The sequence below is a fragment of the Emydura macquarii genome, unplaced genomic scaffold (genome assembly GCF_026122565.2).
Source record: "Emydura macquarii macquarii isolate MOO-44397 ecotype Brisbane River unplaced genomic scaffold, CSIRO-AGI_Emac_v2 contig_2676, whole genome shotgun sequence".
NCBI classification, from domain to species: Eukaryota; Metazoa; Chordata; order Testudines; family Chelidae; genus Emydura; species Emydura macquarii.
In genome coordinates, this window is record NW_027132813.1 from 45945638 (window position 1) to 45970410 (window position 24773).

The window sequence follows — 24773 nt, forward strand, 5'->3', positions numbered from 1 at the left end:
TGATATATGTAGCTGTCCTGCAAGAATTTCCTATGGCAAATTCTGATGACTTAGAGGATATATCAACAACCAGCTTCAGAGATTCTAAGTCAGAGCCCTGCCTCTACAAGGTAAATGGTGGCACAAACACAGAGCCCCTGCCCTTGAATTTTGAAAGCCAAAGACCAACGCTGTAAACACAGTAAGAGCTGCAACTTCTCTTCCTGCAGCCATGGGGGAAAAAAATAAGACACGAGTTTGACTAACATCAATGACACTGACTGGACAGTGTTGCGAGTAAGCTGCTCACTATAGTCATCTTTAGCACACTACTGCAGAATGAAACCTTTGGGGTAGGTGATACTCATGAGTGGTTCTATCTTTCCTTTCCAAAAGATCCCAAAGCACATATTTGGGCCGTTGCTTGTCTGCTTCAAGTGCTCTCTTGCATGGAGTGCTGCATTTCTCTGGTCGACATCCCTCAGAAACATAGGGACGTGATTTAGGCAGTGGTGGATGATGTCTGTTTCATCAGAACTAGACAGTGTGATTTCTTTCCTTTCCCAGTGCCTGGCAGAGATTAGGAGGTGGACAAGGTTGTTCTGCACCAGGTGTAGCAACCAAATGTAGCTGCCCAACTGTTATGTAGTATTAGGTGCATATTATCCCACAACCGCACTGACTTCTTATGTGCAAGGTGCTGGCTTCATCTTTGATCTATAGAACCTTACATGGCTTGGTTCAAGGCTATGTATGAGATTGCCTTTCCACAATCGTCATGATGCACCACAGCAGTTTAGGTCAGCTGGGTCATTCTAGCTAGAGTCCATAGATGGGGCTGTGTGGGGCTTGTAGGGAAGGGAGTTTTCAATAGGGTGCCCTCAAGTCTGTAAATCATTTCCTCAGCTAATCCTAGAGAGCTTGGCTTTTTTTGCCTGTTAGGGCACAGTATAAGGTCTATCTCTCTTCTCAGGCTTTTGCCTGCGGGAGGGCAAATGGATTAGTTTTAGTTTTAGACTTGTCTGTTTCAGTAGATACAGTGAGCCTGGTTCTCCATGGCCCTGCACCTTGTGTAAGTCCTTTACAATGCTGCAAAGGGGCCAGAAAAGGCTCCGATTATTCTGATTTTTGCAGTGGTGTAAATGAGTACCTACACAAAGTGCCGAGCAGTGGAGACTCAGACCCTGTGTTATTTAAACTATGTGCATGAATCCCAAGATATCTAACTGGACGCTTGGTTAGATATCTTGGCACTTGGGCACTGACACAAATTATGTATCGCGAATATTTGCTAAGAGGCGGTGTGTGTATTTGTGCTGATCTGGAAGACCTATGGTCGTGGTCAGTCAATGGCCAGGTAACCCAGTGTACACACAAAAGATATGTAAATAGTGGACTTGGAACTAACTGACTTGGGTCAACTGACCCTCTAGGATAGCACAACATCAGGAGCTCAGATGACTGACTGATGAGAAAGTAAATGTCAGCTGACCCCTCAGTCTATCCATGTTGTCTGCATTCAGTCTTATAGATTGTGCTTATACACAACCTTAGGTCATTTAACAGTAAAAAGGCAAATCAAATTTTATATACTTGTATATTTTAATTCATTTTAAAATGTTTTACATTAGCGGATAGACTTCAGATTTAATATTTTCTGTTACATTTGATAACACCTGAAACGATCTGCATAGTAACGTTAACATTTTTGTTTTGTTGTGAAATTGTCAGTAGCAGCGTAACATTTCAACGACGATCACAATACGTGCAGGATGCCCAGCCAGAAGCATTTCTTGATTGACTTGCAGTAGCGTTGTGCTCTATACTTTGTGCATCAACAGTTTTGTAAATGTAACTCAGAAGTGTCCCAAGAAGCAAAAACAAACTTTCCACTCTTAACCGTAAATGTGACATCAGTTCCTCAGCTGGTTGAAATCAGCTGACTTTGACTTCTCTGGAGCTACACCGATTTATGCCAGCTGAGGATCTGGCCTGGATTTTTCAGAATAAAATATCTACTTTGTGGCCAAGCCTAGATTCCTTTCATTGCCTTTCATTGCGAGGGAATTTCTAGTGTGTTAAGAATGCAGAATATGGCTCTTAAGAATGAATACTTTAAATTAATGCTTAGAGCAAAACTCTGAGTGGAGGATCTTCACACCAATATCCTGCTTTCCATACATGTATGGAAAGGGAGTGCTGCATGGGTGGGGAGAGTGAAATGTTGGGATTTGCATATGAGAAGAGAATTTTGCCCTCAGCATTAAGCTTTCACTGTGAAGTGTTTCCATCTCCAGTTGGCCAGTAGACTGTAGATACATCGTGCATGTCCTCACCTATAGACAAAAAGTGCTTTTGCTTTATCTACCTGATAAGTACTCAGTTTGGATGTATCCTGTCATCTATCCCATGTGTTTGTACTGAGATCTGTCTCGAGGAATTTGTACCTGGTTGGCTGTCAGTTTGTGATGGATATGGTAAACACAGAGGGTTATCACAATCATCAACCCCAATATCAGACCCAAAATGAGAGGCAGGGTTTCTTCTAACTGCTCCCTCTGGTCCACTGGACACTTGTGTTCTGCAATTAGAGACAGAGAGATGATGAAATTTTTTAATATTAACTTACGTAGCGCAAAATGAACTTCACCAGTGGAACAAGCTAACTGAATACAGAGAAGTCATCTCTACAGAATAAAACCACATTCAGTAGCAATGAAACGAAGGCAACAATCATTAGTTACTGGTGAATCAATTGTTTTAAAGCAAACTAAAATAGCATTGGGAACATTAGACCCTGGTTCAGGGCAGCACTTAAGCACATGCTTAACTTTAAACCAGTCATGTCTATTATTATTATTATTATTTGTATTACCATAGCACCTTGATCCAGCTTAATTGTCTTTAAGCGCCTTCCTTTTCTGAAACATGACTGTAAAAATGGTATCCCAGGTCAGGGCTCCTTGTCTCTTGACTCCAAGTCACCTTTGCTCAGTTTGCAAATTAAAAAGGTTGGTTGGTTTGTTCCTAACTGCCAGTCCTGTGAGTTCACTTCAGGGTCTGAGAGTTATGCCCCATTCATCCCTCCCCTTCTATAATCTGACTCAGTGTAGGAGTATCCCTGTAGTTACACTGTTACAGCTTAACTGTGCTGCATGCTTTGATTTCCATACTAACAGCCCTGGATTTTGAAGTCCTTTATCTACATGCTAGGGAAAGCGTGAGCAGCAGCAATGTGACTTATCAATGTGCCTGAATCTTGTCGTGCAGGGACTATTCTGCAGGTGACAGAGGGTAGTTCAGTCTTTGAACCAGATCCTCAGCTGGTGTAAATATCAATTGAGCTATGCTGATTTCCACCAGCTGAAGATCTTATCCACAGTAGCCATTATATCCTTTGAATCTCTGGTGAGACCGCCAATGAAGGTCCCATTGATGTAATGAGACTACATGTGGGAGTAAAGATACACTGGTTAATAATTCAGCAGGATCAGGGTGAAGAAGTGCAGTAATGCAAGTGACTCCTTGCACTACAGGCAACAGCCACAATTACTAGATAAATTGCACATGCACAGTTTGCAAGCTCTTCAGGGAAACGATTGTCCTTTGTTATTCATTAGTACAATGCACAATACAAACTGCAATATATAACAATTACATACAAAAAGTTAAAAGAATGTTATTTAGAAAAGACAGTCAAGCACTCAACAGTTAAGACATGCCAGAGTCTAGTTTGTCTATACAATCTTTATTTGATGCCCTTGTGTGTATGCAGTAGGATACAGTCTTTAGTTATATGCTCACATAATATTTTTTCCACAGCACCCATGCCTCATTCACTGAACAAATTGGACAGCACTAAGCAGGCTGAGAGGGTGCAGCCAAAATTTTGCTGATAGTGCAAATGACAAAAGAAAAATTGCAATTTTCAAAAGTCTATATCTCAGATTTTCAGGGAGTAAAGAAAAGGCATGCCTCTGGCTCCAGGGTTTTCTCCTCACCAGACTTCAAATGCCTGCTGCAAACAATGGAGGTGTAGGAGCTTATCAAATAAAGGTTGTGTGAATCTTACTGGAAAGTGTTAGACAATCTAAATACCAGTTCCTCCTATTATTATAGGTGGTCAGGCCTGGAACCCTGGTCACTTGCTCCAGAACACAGTGCTCTACCACTAAAGCTAAAGGAGAACTCCTCTGACTGATATGAATCCATTATCCTCTATATATGCCAGACACAAGTGGGCACAATCACCCACCCGTACATGAAGCCAGTCAGTTACAGGAGGAACATTGCTCTAGTGGAGTTCCGACAACTTATACCAGTTGAGAATCTTACCCCTAGAGCTGAAAGACTCCCTGTTATGTTACCACTCCCTTGAGCTATTGAGGTTCACAAAGCAATCATTCAAAACTCTGGATATAAAAAGCAGCTGGCTGTGGAGAAAGGGGCTAATCTATCTGGGAAAAGGATTCTATTATTCAGCGTTTTAAAACAAAAACAAAGAAGGTAAGAAAAAAATTGATGTGAAAAGTATTTTAGCCATCTCCTTTTCAATTCAGTTCCTGCACTGCTTTGCCAGAACAGTGATTAATCACCAGTACTCTGTTATAGACGAGTCCACAATTGCTGCAGTGCAGTTAAAAAAGCTGGAGGAAATGGCTACTGATTAGTATTCAGGATTCAAAAATGGATGCCAATGTTTGATTTTTAAAAAAAACCCCAAACCCTTTCATTTAATGACGGTAAGAATCCCCCTGGAATTTTGTTTCCCACCCACAGGCATCCTATGATGTTGACCCTGCAAAGGCTAGCGTGGAGGGCAGAGTTGAATGGGGGGGGAGGAGGAGGTGCTAGAGTAAGGGCCACAGGAGTCAGAATTATATAGACTCAGTGGCCCTAATGACTTAAGCAACCGTGCAGAGGAGCTGCAACCACTCTTCTGAGTAAAAGGCAGCCACAGGAGCTGCACACTGTAGCTTTGTTCCCTTGTTTCACATTCACGGGATTTAGGCCCAGATCTGCAAAGGTATTTAGGTGCCTAAATCCCATGGGAATTGGGCACCTAAAAAACCTTTGAGGAACTGGCCCTTTGTCTCCCTACTCCTATGCCCTTCACCTTCAAGAAGCCTGATTCTTTAGGGTTTGCCTACATACTCCTTTGCACCATTAGACTTGAACCAGTGCACAGCCCCATCTGGCCATCCCTATTTAGGTTTCAGAGTGGTCTATTTCCATTTATGTTAAACCTGATCCCAATCCACTTTAGATAAACTGCAATAAGCCTGCTTTAACCCAAAATAAGAAAGTTCCTCCAAGCTCTTGCACCAATTTCGTGAAATCGATTTTAAAATCACACCTTTAGCTAAACCAGAGCAACACTACAGGGAGACAAACCCTTACATTTAAGGTGGAGTCAGGTGAATTTTTTCACCCTTTCGGATTAAAAGGGACATACTAAAAGCACTAATAGTGTGTTATAAACGGAGACTAACCAAACTCAATGGCCCATGTATCAACAATGCTTTGACTAGTTCATCTCAGTTTCTGCCCTACTGCCAAACAAATCAAAATGCCATAGGCGCAGTTCCAAGCAGGATGCACTGTCATAGAACCCATAGAAGATTAGGGTGGGAAGGTCATCAGGAGGTCATGTGGTCCAACAGCCACACCTTTGGAAAAGAGACATAGGATTTATGTGGTACCAGAGCCTGGTACCCAGACTAGGAGCCATGCAGTAGTGCGGGGATGAGTTTCCACGAGATAGGAGGAAGCTTTCCCGAGTCAGCACTCCAAAGCCTCTCCCAGAGCAGAGACCCTGCTGCTTGTGTTTCCCACAATTCCCCGAAACAGAACCTTTGAGTGTCCAGTTGCAACATTAGTGTGGCCGAGCTGCACATTGTGTGTGTTTTACAATGGCACGTTTAACAACATGAACAGCAGCATGTAAAGCTACATGTGTGACAAGACAAGCACAAATAGAAAATAGCCTGGTGTGTAATGTGGCTGACTTAACATTGCTAATGGGCCTTTAACCTTTGCAATTCCTGATTTATTTTAATGTTAACTATGCCAGCTGAATGTAACATTAATCCCGGGGGTAGCAAAAAGTTGCATTTTAATTTCCCGGTTATTTTAAAGTTAGGGATTTTTTTTAAAAAAATCTGAAGCAAGTCAAAGCTAACAAGCTTTGCCACCCTCACCAGCAAAGCATGTCAATGTCCTGAATCAGCTATTTTCTGCATCACCAACCTTTCAGTTTACAAGATCCACTGGCTTCAACAGCGAAGCTTGTAAATTCCCTGCATCAGACTGATCAGTTCAGCTCACCAGCCCTCCTGACTTCACTGCCAAAAGCTTAACTCCCAGTACTGAGCATATCCCTGGCTGCCGGACACGGACACCACACTGCTCTTTAACGTCACGCCTTACAATGTAACCACATTTTCCACTGCACATGCTCAGTGACGTCATTGCAAACATCTTAACTCCCTTCTTTTAAATGCAATTTTCCAAACTGAACAAAGCACGTCCTCTGCAATGAGGACTGTCTGCAAACCAAAACTGGACAGCTCAGAAGTCAACTAGCATTTTAATCAGAAAAATGTCACAAGAACATTTTTAACAGGAACGATGTATTTCTTGTTTACGTAACTCAAATGGGTGAATGGAATTTAATCACATTTTTAAAAAAAATATATTTAGTTTACTGCCTTTGGGCTAGAGTGGCGCTTTTGAACTCTATCAGTTTTTTTCATATTTGATAAGGAGCAGAATTAATGTTAAGAGAATGCTAAGAACTATATGATGCCAATCTCTTTAAACCCAGCGGATTCAAAGTCTGTAATGTTTTTAATAATCACAGACTACAACTGAGGGAGGTGCTTGGGGAAAGGCTGATAGGCTATCTGGCCAATGAGGTTACTTTGGTAAAGTGCTATGAGATTTAAGGATGCAAAGTGTTTTATATGAGCAAATAATATTGTTATAATTCATTATTTCATTGTAATTCACTCTAACTCAGCACAAAGCAAATCTATTTAGGGGCCCAGTCCAAAACCCACGGAAGTCAATAGAAAGGCTCTCATTGACTTCAGTGGGCATTGGCTCGTGCCCGGTGAACTTCGCAAAGCACCACACTATATTTTCCATGTAAACCGTTTCTTTTGCTTTAATCTAAGCTTCTCTATTCTTATTTTAAAAAGCATGCTTTTCATTAGCCCACGTTAGTCTTAGATCATCGGTTATGGAATTTCCTGTAGCCTGTCCTGGAGAGGTATACCCTTCAACCTCTAAGAAGAGGCAGTGATGGATGAATGCCTGGTTATCTCAGTCTAAAAGGATTGAGGAGTCATCTCCCCGGCTGTGTTGTGATGTATGCATGGGTAAGTCTACCAATCATAGAGTGAGAACTAAGTTCAAGGGAGTTACATGATACGTGTTAGGGGGTGGGGAAGTCCCATAAGGCTACATAGTCTGGATGCACACTGGGGGCAAATGCTCAGGGCCCAAAAGTGGGGATGAGTGGAAAAGGTACAAGTCTGCTCTCTGGATAGGTGTTGTGAAGTCTTTGGTGTGTAGGTGGAAGGGGTGGGAGGACAGAGAAAGAAATTGATGCAAATTATTTCCCAAATCCTTTGTGTGGCCCTGCAGGGATCTTGCCCTTCTGTAACTCCCAACAGCTGGGTTAATGGAGAGAGGCTGGAGAGGAGAGGGAGTTCCACAAGGTGGGTTTGTAGGGTCATTAGCAGGGCTATCTCCCTACCCTGCACAGGAAAAATGTTCAGTCTGATCAACATATTCCACTCCTTGACTGACCCATTCTAGTCACCATTTCAGAGTGGGTCACCAAAGCCTTGGCTCATCGGGGGACACAGAGCGAGTCATAGAATCATAGAAATGGAGACTGGAAGGGACCATGAAAGGTCATCTAGTCGAGCCATGTAAACGTAGACCATCCTTGACAGGTGTTTATCTAACCTGCTCTTAAACACCTCCAATGGCAGGGATTCCACGACCTCCCTTGGAAACCTATTACATAGTCCGGATGTGGCCAGGTGATCTCATGTAGTGGAAGACAGGTGAGTTTTAAGCAAGCACATGTTTGCAGAAGGAATTAAAATGCCATGGATCCTGACGGCTCACTGAACAAATAATCAGAATATTTTGCATTTATATAGCACCTTTCAGCGCAAAAGAGAAAAGCACTTTACAAGCACTGAGACTCTCAGCACCTCTCTCATCTTCCAGGTGGATGAAACAAGGCATGAAGCGAAGATGAAGAGACTTGCTCAAAGTGAGTGGAGACATGGAGGACCCAGCAAAAGAGCCAAACAACAGCTTGCCCTTCCGATTATTTTTTTTTTTTTTTAAAACAAGATGCTCATTGAACAAAAGGCTGTCGGGAATACAATCCTGCAACTCAATGATGAGCGCTGACATTTATACTTTGGGATATTCAAATGTAGTGTCATTTATAAAGCTATACCCTAAAATATATGCTCTACGCAAGTTAATACGGTTTATTTATGCATGTTTATTCCTTAGGAGCATCACATTGTCAGAGGAAGCACAACGTATGTATTGTGTGCCTGCATTTCTGTGGTGAGTGCTCATCCTTTTACTCAATAGCAGGATAAAAACAAAGGGTCTGATTTTCTTCTCATTTATGCTATTTACTCTGGTATAACTCCACTGTGTCATTCCTGATACACATTCATGTAAGGAAGATCACAATCAGGCCTCCGTATAACTATGCCCTGTATAAATTCATAGTATGATTTTTTTTCCCAGTGAATACCCATGTTGTTCAAGTTAATGGCTAACATGCTCATTTTCATGTTTGGCGTTCCATGTTAGAACAGACGTCAATGAGATAAAAATTACAAAACAGTTCCGCTTACCCATTGATGAGAACCAGCAAAATATGGGGCCTTATTCAAAGTTGATGGAAAGATTCCCATTAACTCCAATTGACTTTGGATTTGCCATGATGGGCCAGATTTGCAGAAATGTTCAGTGCTCATAAGTGGCTAGATTTTGAAAAGAACTTAGCATCTTTGAAAAAATCTGGCCCTTCTGTAGGTACCTTTGTGGTGCCTCTAATCTACAACCTTCAGGTCCCAATTCCACCCCAGTTCTCACCTCCTTAGTGTTGTGTGGGGCCATATATTCTTCATAGGATTACTAGGGGTTTTTTGTTTCCTCTTTCTTTGTGGGAATAAACTGTACAGTATGAACACCTTTATACTGATATAACTGTGCCTAGAGTAGGAGTTTTTACTGCTTTAACTGTATCAATGTTGTTAAAACAGTACAATGTTTGTGTTTAGAGAAATGCTAAGAGCTAATTATAATAGGAATAGGAAAGTAGAGGTCCATATGGAAAATATAGGCTGAACAGAAGTGGTTGAAAATGATACGTATATTCACAAGGAAAAAAAATCAGGCAATTTTTGTTTCAATAAAAAAACAAAAAAAAAATTAACTTTTTTTTTCTGGGTGGGGTTAATTCTGGGCTTCCTCTCCTCTTCCTTTTTTTCAACTGAAATTGTTTTTATAAAATCTGTTTTCAAAACAGGCCATTTTGTCACCAAAAAGTATTCAGCCAGCTCTGGTGTTGGGTGTAGGAAAGAAATCAATCAATGAATATAATTGTGAGGGTTGGAAGAAATAGATTAAAGACAAATATGTACTAAAAGTATAATAGATATTCTATCAGGTTAGTTTAACAATTAACAGAAGTTACAATTCTCTACAAAATTCTATGGGATGGTTCCATAAGCCAATTTGTAAATGGTAAAGACAAGAGCGCTCACTATTTAATTCATACTCACATCTTTGTTTTAAAAGGACACCAGTCCTCCGGCAGATTTAGCAGATCTCTTTCTCAGTTCCAATATATTTTTAAGTGTTATGGGGCTTGTTCATAATTAATAGAAATTTTACCAAATGTGAAATTAATGAACTGCAAAGGAGAAGGCTAATTACTGTAATTTAAGACTAGCAGGAGATCCCAAGCTGAGCAAATAATAATGCAAAATTTATATTTACGTGCATGCCCTGTACACAGACATCCCACATGTGCACTAATGATATGCACATGATAAATGGCAGAACCATTAGTTAAATTGTAGAGCTATGTAATAACTTACATGTCAGGCATCTTTGACCACTTCATCTCACCTCATCTGTACTCCGCCTGCTTATTTACTCTCCCTTGGGACTAATTCAAACAGGCAGCATTCAAAAAACCCTACAAATCTGCTAAAGAAATATTACCTCTTTTCCTCAAAAGATAGAATTCCCACACGCAGTTACAGTGTCCCTAGAACTAGACTGGGGTCGTGTCGAGTCCTGGACAAGTGACAAGTTTACATGATGATATCCTAAAGCCCATTGTGGTTAAAGAGACGTTTTGTGCCATTAGAAAATCAGGAAAGGCCCTTTGTCAATGGTGTAAAGCAGTGGGCGCTCAACCTTTCCAGATTCCCGTACCCGTCAGAAGTCTGATTTGTCTTGTGTGCCCCCAGGATTCACCTCACTTAAGAACTACTTGCCTACAAAATCAGACATGTCTGATACAAAATACAAAAGGGTCACAGCACACTATTACTGAAAAATAGCTTACTTTCTCATTTTATCCATATAATTATCAAATAAATTAATTGAAATATAAATATTGTACTTAATAGTATATTGAGTAGCATAAACAAGTCATTGTCTGTATGACATTTTAGTTTGTACTGACTTTGCTACTGCCTTTTTATGTAGCCTGTTATAAAACTAGGCAAATATCTAAATGAGTTGATGTATCCCCTGGAAGCCCTCTGTATAACACGTACTCCTGGTTGAGAACCACTAGTGTAAAAGATTGATTGTTTGCCTGCTATGCTGCAAGATATCAGACTTTGCAACTTGGATATTAGGAACAGACAGAAAAGCTATATTGGATCATTTTAATACGGTTTTGCATATATTAGTTATAAATCCCCCAGCCTGCTCCCAAGGCCAGTACAATTGTACCCTCATATTAGGAAGCCTAGATTTGCAGGTGGAGGGATACAAAAAAATAGCACCTGAAAAATGTCAAAAAACTCTCTGAAATGTCTAAAATATATTTTCCTGTAAAATATGTGACCTATACAGAGTACATATACAGGGTGGTATGACATGGTTTAGAGGATTTATTTGCACCTGTAGAGAAGACTTATATAATTCACTCTTAGCTTCACTATGAGTAATACCACCATTCCAAGCTCCCGCTGAGTCAGTGCATGTAACAACACATATTTGCTATATAATTTAAGGGAGTAGTACTTATGGTAATAAGCACGGTGCTTTGCAGTAAGTGTTTGTATTGGTACACCATGAGGTATTTCCCATAGGTAGAATTACACAATTCAATATTTTAAATGTTATGTTTGACAAGTAGTACCCTACCCCCTTTTCTAATCATTGGTGAATCAGTAATAGATCTGGCTACATGTTTTATGTACTTCATCTTGCTTTGGTAATAATGATGGAGTTAATTCATGCAGTGAAGCTGGAATTTGTAGGGGACTACTCCTAAAATACTAACTCAGGCAAAATGACAGTTAGTCCAAACTAAACCTTTATGTAACCTGGTATAAAACTGGAGCAGCTCTAATTCAGTCAGTCAGTGGCATGACTCCAGATGAACACCAGAGTAACAGAGCAGCATCTGGCTCTCTGGGAGTTTTGCCTGAGTTATAAGACAACAAGATCAAGCCCCATAGAAATATCTTGGAGGAAATCCTGGCTGAATTGACATCAATAGCAAAACTCTCATTGACTTCAATGGGGCCAGGACTTTACCCCTTAAGTATTAATATACTGAACTAAGCATTTCAGGTACAAACATACTTGCAGCAATGAATAAATTAATAAAGAAAAGCCACAGCACAATGTGCTAACAGCAGAATCTGATGGGGGGGGGGGGAGAGAGAATTGAGAAAAATACTGTTCTGACAATATTTTCTGTTAAACTATGTTTTCTTTTACCATAAAGTTGCCCAAACTGAAAAAAATAATTTAGAAAACACAGAAGCACTTCTGTTAGTTCTATATTTTTAAAAATACTACATTAAAAGAATGAAGTACTGAAAAGTGAGGAAGTGACAAAGGTAAAATTGCCTGCCCAGCTGTAATTCTTCCCCTATTTCTGCCTGTGAATTACTGACTAATTACATGATTTCATACTACTTTTCCTGCAGGATCCCTGCCTCATTCAGTGCACAAGATGGATGGTATGCAATGGCAAAGGCAACTGTTTCTTTTTAATATTTCATTTTAACTTAATTGTTCAGTGGAGCTCCATGCCTCATTTGCTCCATATCATCCAAACACTTCGTTGAATAAGGACTTTTCTTTCTTTCTTCAATGGCTTTAGTATAGCATTTATCACGACAGATTCTGTGAACCTCACAAACATTGATGGATTTTATCTTTACAATAGCCCTGTGAGATTGGGAAGAGTTGTTAGTGTGATTTTACAGAAGGGGGACTAAGACACAGGGAGAATAAGAGACTTGCCCAAGGTCACACAGGAAGTCTATAGCAGAGCTGGGGATTAACCCCACATCCCCAGAGACCCAATCCAGTGCCTTGACCACAAAATGATTTTCCTTTTCCAGATCCCTGCCATATTCACAATACACCATGCAGCAAATGCAGTTCTCTGGACCACAGACCAATTCATCAATAATCTCCAACCAGTGGGGGGACAGCCCAGAAGTGAGTGGTGAGGGGGAGTGTCCAGTGGGTTGCACCCCACCTTCTAAGAAAGCAACAAAATCTATGGAGCACTAAGACCCAGCAATAACTTGGACAGGGAAAGGTAGCCGTCTATTTCTCCCTGCCCTTCATCCCTCCTGCTGCTGTGGCTGGTGCCTCTGCCCCTGCCCTGCCTGCCTCCCCTCCACAGCCCACGTCCTTCTAACCCAGTCCCAGTGCAGCGCCTCTGCCCCACCTCCCCCACCAACCTCACACGTGGTCAGTTTCAGACTTGGGGAAGTAGTAGAAAGGAGCCTTTGGATCATCTGCCTCCTGGGTGCACCTTGACTAATCATTAGCAAGGCACAGGGTCACCTGCTGTCTTCCCTCTGCAATGTTATGCAGACCAGTAGAATGCCGGCTGACCATGCGGACCATGCGTTACAGAATCCAGTGCACATGCCCAAAGCACCTTTATAACTTTGACAAATCACAACCAATTTTCACTTGCCCCACAAAAGACATACCGCCTAGATCTGTAAAGGGATTTAGGCTCCTAGCAATGTAGATGGGCACCTCTTGGGATTTTCAAAAGTGCCTCAGTGCCTAACTCCCAGGGGGAGTTTGGGGACCAGGATCATGCTGAATGTCCCAATAAAAGCCTGATCCTATATACTTTGCACATTCGAAGCTCCCATTGAAGCCACTGGGAGCTGGGGCATGCAAGAGCTGCAGGGCTAGGCCAGAGATTACACCCAGAATTATTTCTCCGCACATTCCTACCTTCGCTGAAGACAAAGTCAGCACTGATGTCAAAGGGCTGAATGCGGACTTCTGACAGCAAGAGAGCTACAGTTTTCTGGTGGTCATTGGTGATGAGGGAGATGGTCTGCTGAGCTTGGCATTCGTAGGATTTCCCAGCCGGGGTGACTAAGGCAGAAAGGTGGTGCGAGTTGGCTGTGTACTTCCCAGCTGTAGAGACCACATAAACAGCAGTCGAACAGTTAGACCCCCACAATCTGGCATTTGCCTATGCAGCTAAGAAAGCTAACCCTGTCGAAATGTGCCTGGATTACAGGGAGCTGGGCATGTGCTTTAATACATCAATAATTATCTTTGGGGCTGGATTATGCCTTATAAACAACACAGAACTCCTGCGGGAAATGGTGCAGAGCCACTCTGCTCACCAGAGAGTTCTCACAACACTTCCAGGGCAGAGTGAGTACAGCCACTGCTGTAATGTGATATAAGGAGGTTGGCACACATACTTCCCTCTGTTACCAGTGTCAATTGCAGACATTGCTCCACCTTTTTGCAGTCAATGTAACTCTGGCCTCATAGAGGGCTTGATCCAAAGCCCATTGAGGTCAATGAGAGGCTTTCTATACATTTCAATGGGCTTTGGATCAGGCCCAGTATTTGCAGCATTCAGGCGACAGCCAAGACTGCGGTTACACTTGGCCTCTGTATTGGGGATGCCAAAAAAAAAAAAAAAAAAACACATCTTGAGCCACTCAGTGCAGGGCTCTACCTAGCTCTGACTGTGTTTTTTGGAAATAAAAAAATGAGCAATGGCCAAGTGAAAAATCGTAAGGCAGAATTTTCTCATGATGTCATACATATTTCTAAGTGCAAAGACTGTGCATGATCAGCTATATGAAATGATGAATAATTTCTGCCTTCTTGATCAGCTGCAGTCCTTGTGTTCATCATTAGGTTTTGCATAATAGAGAAATAGGGCTTCATTGTTGCTCAGTGTGTGAGGGTTAATGTGTGTTGGCTGTGTATTAGAGGCATGCAAAATATTCACTGTGAGATGAAAAACTACTTACAATTCAAGTTTGTACATTATGGTATAGACTCAAATATGGGAGGTGCACTAAGGTATGCAACTCTTTAGGTGTGAACTTCATTTTTCTGTGAAAATGCACCAGTTTTCAAATCAAAAGGACTACGTTCTTTGTAGAATGGTTAAAAAGAAATGTGTCCGATTTTCAAGTAAAAATGGCACTCCCAATGACAAACTGGGGAGTGTGTGGTTTTTCCACATTTAATATAACAGACATTTTATCAAAACCAAGAATTAAGAGGGTGGCAAACACTGTAAAAAATAAGGCTCCAATCCTGCATGAGAGTAAATGAGCTCCAGTTTCTGCAGTTACATAGACGATTTTTATTTTGCAGATAGTCACATGAAACTTCTCTCCATGTAACTGAAATTATAGAATGTATTTCCCCAAGTTTTGTGCTAGGAAGAGACATGAACTGCTGCTGGTGATGAATGATAAATATGACATATAATTGGATCAAAATAGTTTCTGAAATATTCAGAGGGAGCAGTAATTATTAGGACACAAAGGGATACTTCTGCATTTCAATTGATCAAGAAAATTCCCCCAATGCCATCCGACTATTATGCCTATCATTCATGCACAGTAAAGAAACCGGGTGGCAGGAGGGAAAGTATCAAGAGAACCAAAGTTAGATGACTGAGCAAGGAAAGATTAAGAAATGAAACAGAAGGTGGTAAGAAGTGTGTGTGTGTGTGTGTGTGTGTGTGTGTGTGTGTGTGTGTGTGTGTGTGTGTGAGAGAGAGAGAGAGAGAATGGTAGCAACAGTGTAAATTGCAATCCCGTCTGACCAAAAATCAGAAAAGGAAAGAAAAAAAAGGGGGTAAATGTCCATCCCTTATTATCATTTAAGTGATTGAGTCAAAAGATGATTTCCTTCACATTAACATAGGGCCTGAATCATGCTCCTACTGAAGTCAATTGCAAAACACCCATTGATCTGCATGGGAACAGGATCTGGTACATATCAGCCAGGAGCAATGATCGATCAGTCATAGAGGAAGAAACAGCCAGCTGAGGATACAGCAGAATGTGGAAGGTGGGCGATAGGGACTAGAGTGGGCTAAACACGCGCTTTCCTGTTCTCCTGAATGCAGCGTTTTAAGCGTACACCAGCAAGAGCGTGTGGAGTGAGGGAATGAAGATCGGAGTTTTCCAGCAGCTCGCTACCGCCTTAGTTAGAAAACTCGCTGAATTCACTCCCAAGGAGAGAAACATTGCGCTTAAGGAAAGGGGGAGAAAATCTTTGCCTCGCAAAGCAGATTGGGGGAAAGCTTGGTTTTCTCACCAAGGCGAGGAGAAGATCTGGTGACTGCGAGTAAATTGTAAAACAAATAAAAACGGAAGGAGGTCAATGTACTAGCTGCGGGGGAAATGAGTGCGTTCCCATTTAAACTAGAGGTGTGGGTGCACAGCTGCATTTCATAGGCATGGCCGACACGCCGGGGCGAATAGCGGATTTAGCTGTAGTTTCAATAGACGCATATTTTATTTGTAATTAAATTGGATCCTATGAATCCTCTTTATTTCCTCATACAACCCACTCTCCAGCCGTTTGACTGAAAATCTCAGTTACTCGGCCGGTTTACTGTTTGATTTGTCTCTACAAGAAGGGCCTGAATGACTGAAGGCAAAAGCAAGCTCTTTCGCCTGTGTCTTGGTGGGTAGAAAAGGCCTTTTCACGCCAGCACTTACGATTGACAGCATCTTTGAAGTAGGTTCGCTCCGAAGAATCATAGACGAACTGGATCTTGTTCGTTTTCCAGAACGCCTCCTGCCCTTTGCTGGTGTTGTAGCCCTCCTGCCAATATAAAGAAACGCTCGTTGAAGTCAGGGAACTTCCGAGGCATCAAAAAGTGCTTCTCGTGTCATTTGGATGGTATTTGTGGCTAGGGTTTTACAGCGATCGCATCTGATTTAACACCCACCGAGTGCAGGATTCCGTGTGTGTGTGTGTGTGTGTGTCCGTCCGTCCATCCGTCCCTGTCATAAGTTAAAATGAAGCCGAATTTAACACTCCGGGCTGGTTTTGCTGGAATAAGATGTCACTGTGGTTTTCAGTTCAAAAGGAAAAACCAAGAAGCAGAACCCTTAGGCATTCAGCAATCATACAGTCACTTACCTTTATAAAATACAGTTTGAGGGTGTAAGCTTTGTCTAGCCAAGATATCTGGAGATCCGATTCGGTAGTGCCACATTTTCCTTTCATTTCTGCTCCTCGGGAAAGCGGAATATCAGCTTCTTCTGTTATCAGCTAAACGCACAAACAACACAGCGCACACCCGCAAAAAAAAGAAGTCGGTGTTAGCAACACCGGTCTCCGAAGCGCTGGGAATGATCAGGGACAATAGAAGGGGATAATTACATGGGCTCCAATATAAAATAACATCAGGGAAAAGGTGGTGTCCCCCCCCCCCCAAAAAAAATCTGTCCTTAAGGGTAGGAACAAAAAGTGTAACACACAATACTGCAGAGACAGGTGTTTCCTGACGCGTTTACACGCTCTATTTCACGGCATTGACAACTTTCTCTCTCCAAAAGCATCAAATGCAGATGTGTTCACTATACATCATCCAGCTAGTGTTTCTGCTGGGAAGCGAATTGAAAGAGGGGGGTTGAAATGGTCACAAGTACCTTTTCCCCCGGTCATGGTGCTGAAATACTTCGCAAACTAGATACACGCAAACTAGATACAATTAGCGGGACCTAGCTGAGCTCTTAATGCTGACCATGGGATACCAGGTTACCGCCTTTCGGATGCCAGTAAGCGAACATCCAGTCCTTTATAAAGCACCAGAGCTGGAAATACCGCCCTAGGCGAGCCTAAATCCCCTCTCTCTTACAAAGCGCTCCCTTACATCCACGTAATTGCTGGCCGACACATCGTAAGGGACGATCAGCTTCGCCGCGAATTCTGCCATGAGACACGTCGTCCCGTTCTCCCGCACCACGAAAATATCCTTCTCGGGGCTGCTGGAAAGCCCGGAGAGGTTCTCGACTTCTTGTTCCGCCCCGATGCGAGCCAACGCATCTGCGGGAACACAAAACACACCCAACACACACCCCCCCCGCCGGGGTCAGAGAGCGGCTCCCCGCTCCGCTCCGCACCTGCCGCTGAAGGACACCGTGCGGGGAGGCTAGAAAGTGGCCCCTTTGCCCGGGCCGGCGGCCGGCTCCTCTGCAGCCCGTCTGCCGCCCCTCCCCAGCCACCCCCGCCCCGGCCCTTTGCGCGACGTTCCTCGGCTGCAGGGTGGGCGGCCCGAGCGATACTCACGGACGAGGCAGAGCAGTCCCGGGACGCGCAGCACGGCGCTGACCCTCGCCTCCATGCCCCTCTCTCGCCCGGGCGCTCTGCGGCGGCTGGAGCTAGTCGGGGGGAGCCGGGCGGGGGGATCCCTGCCCTCCCGGCTCTGGCGCCGCACCGACGGGCTGCCCGGGCAGCAGACAAGCAGCAGCCGCCTGGCAGGGAGCGGGGGAGTAGGGCGGGCGCCGGGGGCCGGAGGAACGCCGGGGCGGGGGTGGGGGGAGTCGTAGCCACAGCTCCGCGGGGCGAGGGGAGGGCACAAGCGAAGTTGGGTACGAAGCTTTGGGGCTGGCTTCACTCCCGGCCAGTCCCAGCAGCTTCCACCGGCGCGCTCCGCCGATGGATCCAAGCGCCGCGCCTGCTCGGGGCACTTCAGGGCGCGCCTGGACGCATTCGGAGTCGCTCCGAAGCTGTGCGCGGAGCCCGCCTGTCACACCGGATCCTCGCGGTTCAGCCGCTGCCTTTCCCTCGCGGTGGGGGCGGGCGAGCGGAAGCCTTTGAAGGATCCGGCTGCGGCTCTCGACAGGAAACTGCTACGGCAACTCGTGGCTTGCGGTGGGGGACGTGCTGCTGCCGTAGAGCCCTCCCCGAGCGCTGTAAAACCGGCGTGGGGGCACTGCAGGGCTATCAATTCAGCGCACTTGTCACCCGCGCTCCTGTGCACCCGTGGAAACTGCAAGGCAGGCCGCCTCTCTTCGTGTCTGGGCTTTGTTGGGTCTTTCCCCCCGTAGGCTCCAGCCGTGATTGGCCCCCAAAGAGCCTCAGCGCCGGGAGTATTTGACAAGCCCCACCTTCCTTCCCTCTTCCCCCCCCCCTTCCCCCAGATTGCCGCTTTTTAAACTGGGCCGCGGAAATGGTCGGCGCCAGGAATCGGTCTGTGGCGGGCTAAAAAGAGAAGAAATTCTTTGCCTGCCCTGCCTGCCCCCAAGACAGAGGCGTTCAGGGTTATGAAACATTCATCATTGGTAGGGGTAGGCCGAGTAGCCAGCAGGCAGCTCGATCCTGGTTGGTCATAAGAATGGGCCCATGGACTTGAATGGAATTATTCCGGTTTGGGAGCAGAATCTCGCACGACGTTTTTATTAGTCAGTGGCCATCATCTCTGGGTCCTCAAAGACACGAATTGAGGGCCCAGGCTGTCACGTTTCTTGGAAAATGTAAGTGATCTCTTCCAAGGGAGCCTGGCTGTGCCCTGGCTTTTGACAGAGAAAAACCCCAAACAAAAAAAAGGATTAAAATGATCCCATGGTTTGAATCTTCACCATTTTTAGATGAGTGTTAAAAAAAATAAGTGCTATTCATATAGATTGCTAGAAAAGGCAAGATCCTACATTCACAAGGTTGGCTGGGGAAAACCGCTCAGTCTGCTGTGGACAGCGCTACACAGAGCAAGAGACGGGGCTACACGGGAGCTGCACTCTGTATGTGCGTCTGCAATTGTAGAAGAGCAACTTACTCAAATTACTTGCATTTCCCAGGCTGTCGTTGCTAGCCTCCCTAAAAGTATATTGGGCTTCATTACCACTGGCATTATAGCAACAGAGGGAGATTAACTATTAGTTAAAGGTTTTTCAGCATATACATTGGACCACATCCACCAGTAACTTGGCATTGGTTCACTGAGGTTAATGAAACTATGCTGATTTCCATCAGATGAGGATCTGGCCCATAGAATCTATCTCCTAAAAGGTTACAAAGTTCTAGGCATGTGTGGTTAAAAGCTAGAAGGATATATCTGGTAGAACACACACACACTCCCAGAGTGAGTGCCTGCTAGTGAACATTGCAGAACAGTGTTCATTACAACCCCCTGTTTTCACATGCCCTTAGTATTTGTCTGCCACATTCATCTTTTTACCTGATCTGTCCCATGCTTGGGTTTAAGCCCAAAGGTGAAGTTTGCTACGAAGTCTGAGCAACATCTTTTCAACCATGTTTTATTTCTGTGTGGATGAGAAATGCAATGCTTTTCCCCATGGGAAAACATTACACATCTTAGAGCGAAAGTGACAGCAAAAAATAGCTGAAGATTGAAATTTGAAACGGGAAGGACTGACGGCCAAATCCAGCACCCACTGAAGTAAATGGGAAACATTCCAGTGACAGTCAGTGCACAGTGCAGCAGGTTCATGGACCCAGATACACAAAGGCATTTAGGTTCCTCAGGCCCATTGATTTCAATGGAAGTTAGAAGCCTAAATACCTTTGTGGATCAGGCCATACTTCTCATTAATAACTGGCGTTTTTGCTTGCTTCCAAATAAAATGGGCTTGCTTGAAAATTGTCTACAGAGCATGGTCAGAAGAACAAGTAATCAATAGCCTCAAGTCAGGGACACTGAGCTCTTCTGCTGCAACTGAACATAGTGGGAGCACCTGTGACAATCAGACGATAAATCTATAGTGAATTAATCTTGTCCCCTGCCTCCACATTTGCAGTGGGTCTCCTTCCAGCAGAACCAGTACTGTTTCGTGTGCAAAGAGGAAGGGGGGAAAATGCCCAGGGGTCAGGTGGGGCCTGTGATCCTTCTACCACAGGTACATCTCCTAGACTAATCTTCCCATCTCCCACACAGAGGGAGCCCTGTACTGGAGATAAGGGTGAGTGAAACGTCAGGGCTGCAGCCATGGAGCATCACCACCACCACTGGACAGCCCGACTGGGAGATGCACAGGTCACTATTCAGGCTGTGGAATACACCAGAGTGTTTGACCCTAGATGCAAACTTAGAGTCCAATGCTCTGTTGCTCTGAGCCTGGTGTAGTCATTCACACTAGTGCCAGGTGAGTGTAGGATACTGGCAGAATATAATGTTAGCATTTCACACTCATTTTGCACTGGTGTAAATGACTATACAAGGTGCAGGGAGAGCAGAATCAGGTCCTAGTGTGAAATTCACCCCTGGATAGAGAGTCAGCACAAGGTCTATGCACCAATTAAATCCTCTTTACGCTTCATTAGTTTACAAAATAAGGCTAGACACTACACCACAGCCCTAGTACCATTTCTATTTCTTGGACTGTACTTGTGTTTCAAGAGCTCACAGTATAATATTATAATATATGCACAGATTTTTTTTTCCAAATGCTAGTTTTAGCCACAAGTTACAGACTGTATGTGTCATTCCATTGATTCCATACTCAATACTTAAATATTCCCTCCTCCAGAAGCTTTAGTGTCCCATTAAATGATGCCCTCTGAAGGCGTTCCAGGCTTAAAAACCACTGAAAGAAAAATATACTACATATATAATACCGAATGAACCTCTTTTATGACGTGTATCTTCAATCTTAAGGAGAGACTTGTTAACTCACTACTATGCACGTTTCCACCCTTGCGTATTAATGTCGCACTAGAGATCCATCAGTCAGTTTAAGTATTGAAACCCGTTCATTTTCTGATTATGAAATTATCCTACAGTGCTTTTTACAAGGTCTTCTAATGATTGGGCATGTTGCTGCGTAGGAAAAGATGGCATAGCTGCAAGAACTAGGTGTAAAACATGCTAATTAGAAAAGTACTCTTCTGCTACGTTGATTAATCTGTTGCCCTTATATTATATCTTGTATACTTGGTGTAGTGCATGCTAGCTTTGGGAAAACTCTTCAACAGTATGGAAATTCAGTCTAGTTTGGATAAACATTTACGGCCAGATCCTTACCTGATGTAAATCAATGGAGCTCCACTGAACTCAATGGAACTGCGCCAATTTACATCACTTGACGACTCGCTGTCAGTGCCTGAGTCTATTCTTACACAGTTTTTGCACTGGTGTAATTCATTTACTTCAGTGGAATTAAGCTTGACCTCACTGGTGTGAAGGACAGGCGAATCAGGCCCTCCGATGTTCAGCTTTACATTAACCCCAATTTGAACTACCTTGACCACCTGAATGTGCCAAATTGCAGTCCAAGTCTCATAGGAACAAAGCCCGTCCAAAATGTTTGCTGTGTTCTGTTTCTGGTCAGCCAGGAAATACCACACTGATTCGTGTGTGTCAGAAAACACCACACAAACAGCAGATGGTAGCTCAACGTTTCTGTTTGCTCTTGCCAGAACTAAAAAAGGCATTGACATGACAAATAGTGGGGTTAAATGATAAAAATCTTGAAGGATCAAACTGAGTTTGAGGCAGAAGTGTGTGGTCGGTTCTTACTTTATCTCCGTGGGTTCCCTTCGTCTCTAATGCTGAAGGATTGGTAAATAACAAAATAAACATACTGTGACCTCTCCTGCTTCCAGTAAAGTCAAACGTTGCCACTGACTTTCGATAGGAACAGGTTTGGGTCCACTAACAGAATAGTATTTTTACCCTCATTGATCACAAAGGAGGATGAAACTGTAATTCATGTGAATAAAAACTCAAGGTGAGTTATGATACCCATATTCTCATGGCTGGCCATTCAGAACAAACACAATCACATTCTTTTCACCATTGTTTTGTTCATACTGCAGACGTTCATGCTTTGATTTGGTTTGATTTTTTAATCTAGCCTGTACGTCCTTGGTGTCTTTCTATCCTACCTTCCTCTTTTAATTGTTATATCAGACAGCTGCTTCAGCAAAATAATTGCTGTTCCCTTAGTGATGCTAATGTTGTCAGAAGAAGAAACAAACTCATTTTGCCAGGCATTTTATGGTTGGGTTTGATGGCGGGTTATATGTTCCTGTGGTACTTGCTCATGGATCAGTAGTAATTTCATTTAAGGAGAGCAGCTGTTTAATGTGTTGATTTATAAGCAAGTGAGTAAATGTGCTTTTGGGAGGATAAAGTCAGAAGGAATACTTCATTCTTCTGCGTGAGGCCACAAACACACTTATTTTTACCTCAAGTTGTGAAAACATAAAAATCAGAAAGAAATAGAAGAAATAACGAGATGCATTAAGAGGATATATAGACTGCTTCTGTGATGTGTGTGTAAAGATATAGATATAAATATAGATGGCTAGGTATAAATGTCTCCCTAATTCTGACTCTGAAGTTCAATACCAAACAGGTGAAAAGAGAATGTACTTATATTGTTACAGGCGGAGAGAATTAACCAAATAGTTAGTAAACCAGAGACAGTAGATATCAGAAGAGATAATAAACCACGGTGCTTTTTGCCCAAGTTTGGTGGCTGTCCATATGAAAGCTCCCATAATATGTTTGGAAAAGTGTAAAAGATAAACTATCTGATGCTCTTACTTTCTGAACACAAATTACAGTTTAGGACCGGACTTTCAGAGATGCTATGCACCTACAGCTTCCATTAACTTCAGGTGAGGGTAAAGGTGACTAACATTTCTAAAAACCGAGGGCAAAGCTGGGTGAGTGCCCAGTGTCTGGTTTTGTTTTGTTTTTTGTTTTGTTTTGTTTTGTTTTTGGCCAAGAAAGCAACTACCCCACCAACAGCTAATGCGTTTTCACAGAATGTGTTCCTAGCCGATATACACAAACACGTGTAACCTCAACCCTTCCCCTCTGCCGGCCTGTGTTAAGATCGTTTTTTTCATTTGTGATCAGAATATCTTAGAGATACATGTGTATTTAAGGGGGCGGATACTATGGTATATTAAACTAAGTTCTTGAGAGAGAGTATGTGACCGTTCACAATTACAGGCATATGCACCAGGGATAAAATTAAAGTTTCGCGTTCAAGTTTAATCTCCCATCCATTCTGCCCCGAGTCCGTAAAGGGGCAAGCTTTACATTGCATTCATGTATGTTTGTAGCGTGTATCTATGATACACTACACTACATGTACGGCGAAAGGCAAAACAAACAAAACCCCATGATGGTGCATGGTATTAGGATTGTAATGGCCTATGCAGCTTGAGATGATTGATCGTGAGTAGCAAATGAGGTCAGACATCATCTACACCACACTCTCACGCATGGTGTGTGTGTCTGTATATGCACACACATTTTATGTATACATACACATGTGCCAGCTACATACTGGTAACATCCAGGTAATCCATGCTATAATAGCTAGATAAGAGTTCTATTTGGAACATTCACATGGCCACGGTGTTTCCGGTTTGCCCCTCCTCTGTTTGGCGTCATTGAGTTCAGAAAAGTAGCCTTAAATACAGGAGAGAGAGATTGAACACTGCCCAGCAGCTGATCTGTGCTCTGGGCTTTCTCAGCACACTCCGAGCCGTGCTATAAAGCAGAGCAACCAAAGTGTGAAACGAGGTTTGCTGGGGGGCCACAAGTCTCTGCATTCATTCCATAGTCCGGCTTTCTACATGTCTGAAAACACTTACTGCTCGGTGCTTTTCCTCCCCTAATTGCACCCGGCGATCAGTGGGGAGAGGAAGCGGCGGAGTGAAACGGGGGCACTTAGTATTTCAAGTCACTCCTGCGATTCCTACACATCTTGAAGACGTCTGAGCGGTGTTCATACGAGGGTCTAGGTCTCCCCTCCTGAAACTCGAATGACCACTGCCCATCGTCCAAGCACCCGTCATCGGGATGGCGCGATATAGGCAGCCTTCGCTGCAGTCTTGTACATTGCACGTTATGTTGCCAGAAAGTTACTACGAAGCAAACGCCACGGTGCGGCAGAAATTTGCCTCCCGGCCACAGCAAGCTCAAGACGCGTCCCTGTTACTACGAAGCAAACCCCTCCTACAGTGATAGACGTGCATCGATGGCATGCAGCGTGCTGCTCAGTTACTACGGGTTAAGCCTGCATTTTGTCTTTCTAAACCCGCTAAAGTGGTCAGGGGCAGCGGGGGTGGTCACGTTCCCCAGCCATTTCCTTAACTAACCCTCGGCAGGTGGAACCACTGCACCCAGTGGCTCACCAGTTGCCCTGTGGCAGCTGACCTCTGGCAGCAATCGCCGCCGTACTGCTGAATAAAAACCAGGGCGTGAGAGCGGCTTTCGCATCCTAACAGGCTTCTCAAAAAGCCCGGAG

The 24773-nt window shown here is 43.7% G+C and overlaps 1 protein-coding gene across 1 annotated transcript; it reads right to left on the reverse strand.

Moving 5' to 3' along the window:
* Window positions 1–1562: 1562 nt before the first annotated feature.
* LAMP5 (lysosomal associated membrane protein family member 5) lies at window positions 1563–18510 on the reverse strand. The gene is made up of 6 exons (XM_067565310.1): window positions 17836–18510; window positions 17420–17592; window positions 16684–16815; window positions 16257–16362; window positions 13495–13683; window positions 1563–2560 (listed from the first exon to the last, which is right to left on the reverse strand). Exons 1-6 carry the CDS (start codon window positions 17888–17890, stop codon window positions 2382–2384), a joined length of 834 nt encoding a protein of 277 aa, XP_067421411.1. The 5' UTR covers window positions 17891–18510; the 3' UTR covers window positions 1563–2381.
* Window positions 18511–24773: the final 6263 nt, after the last annotated feature.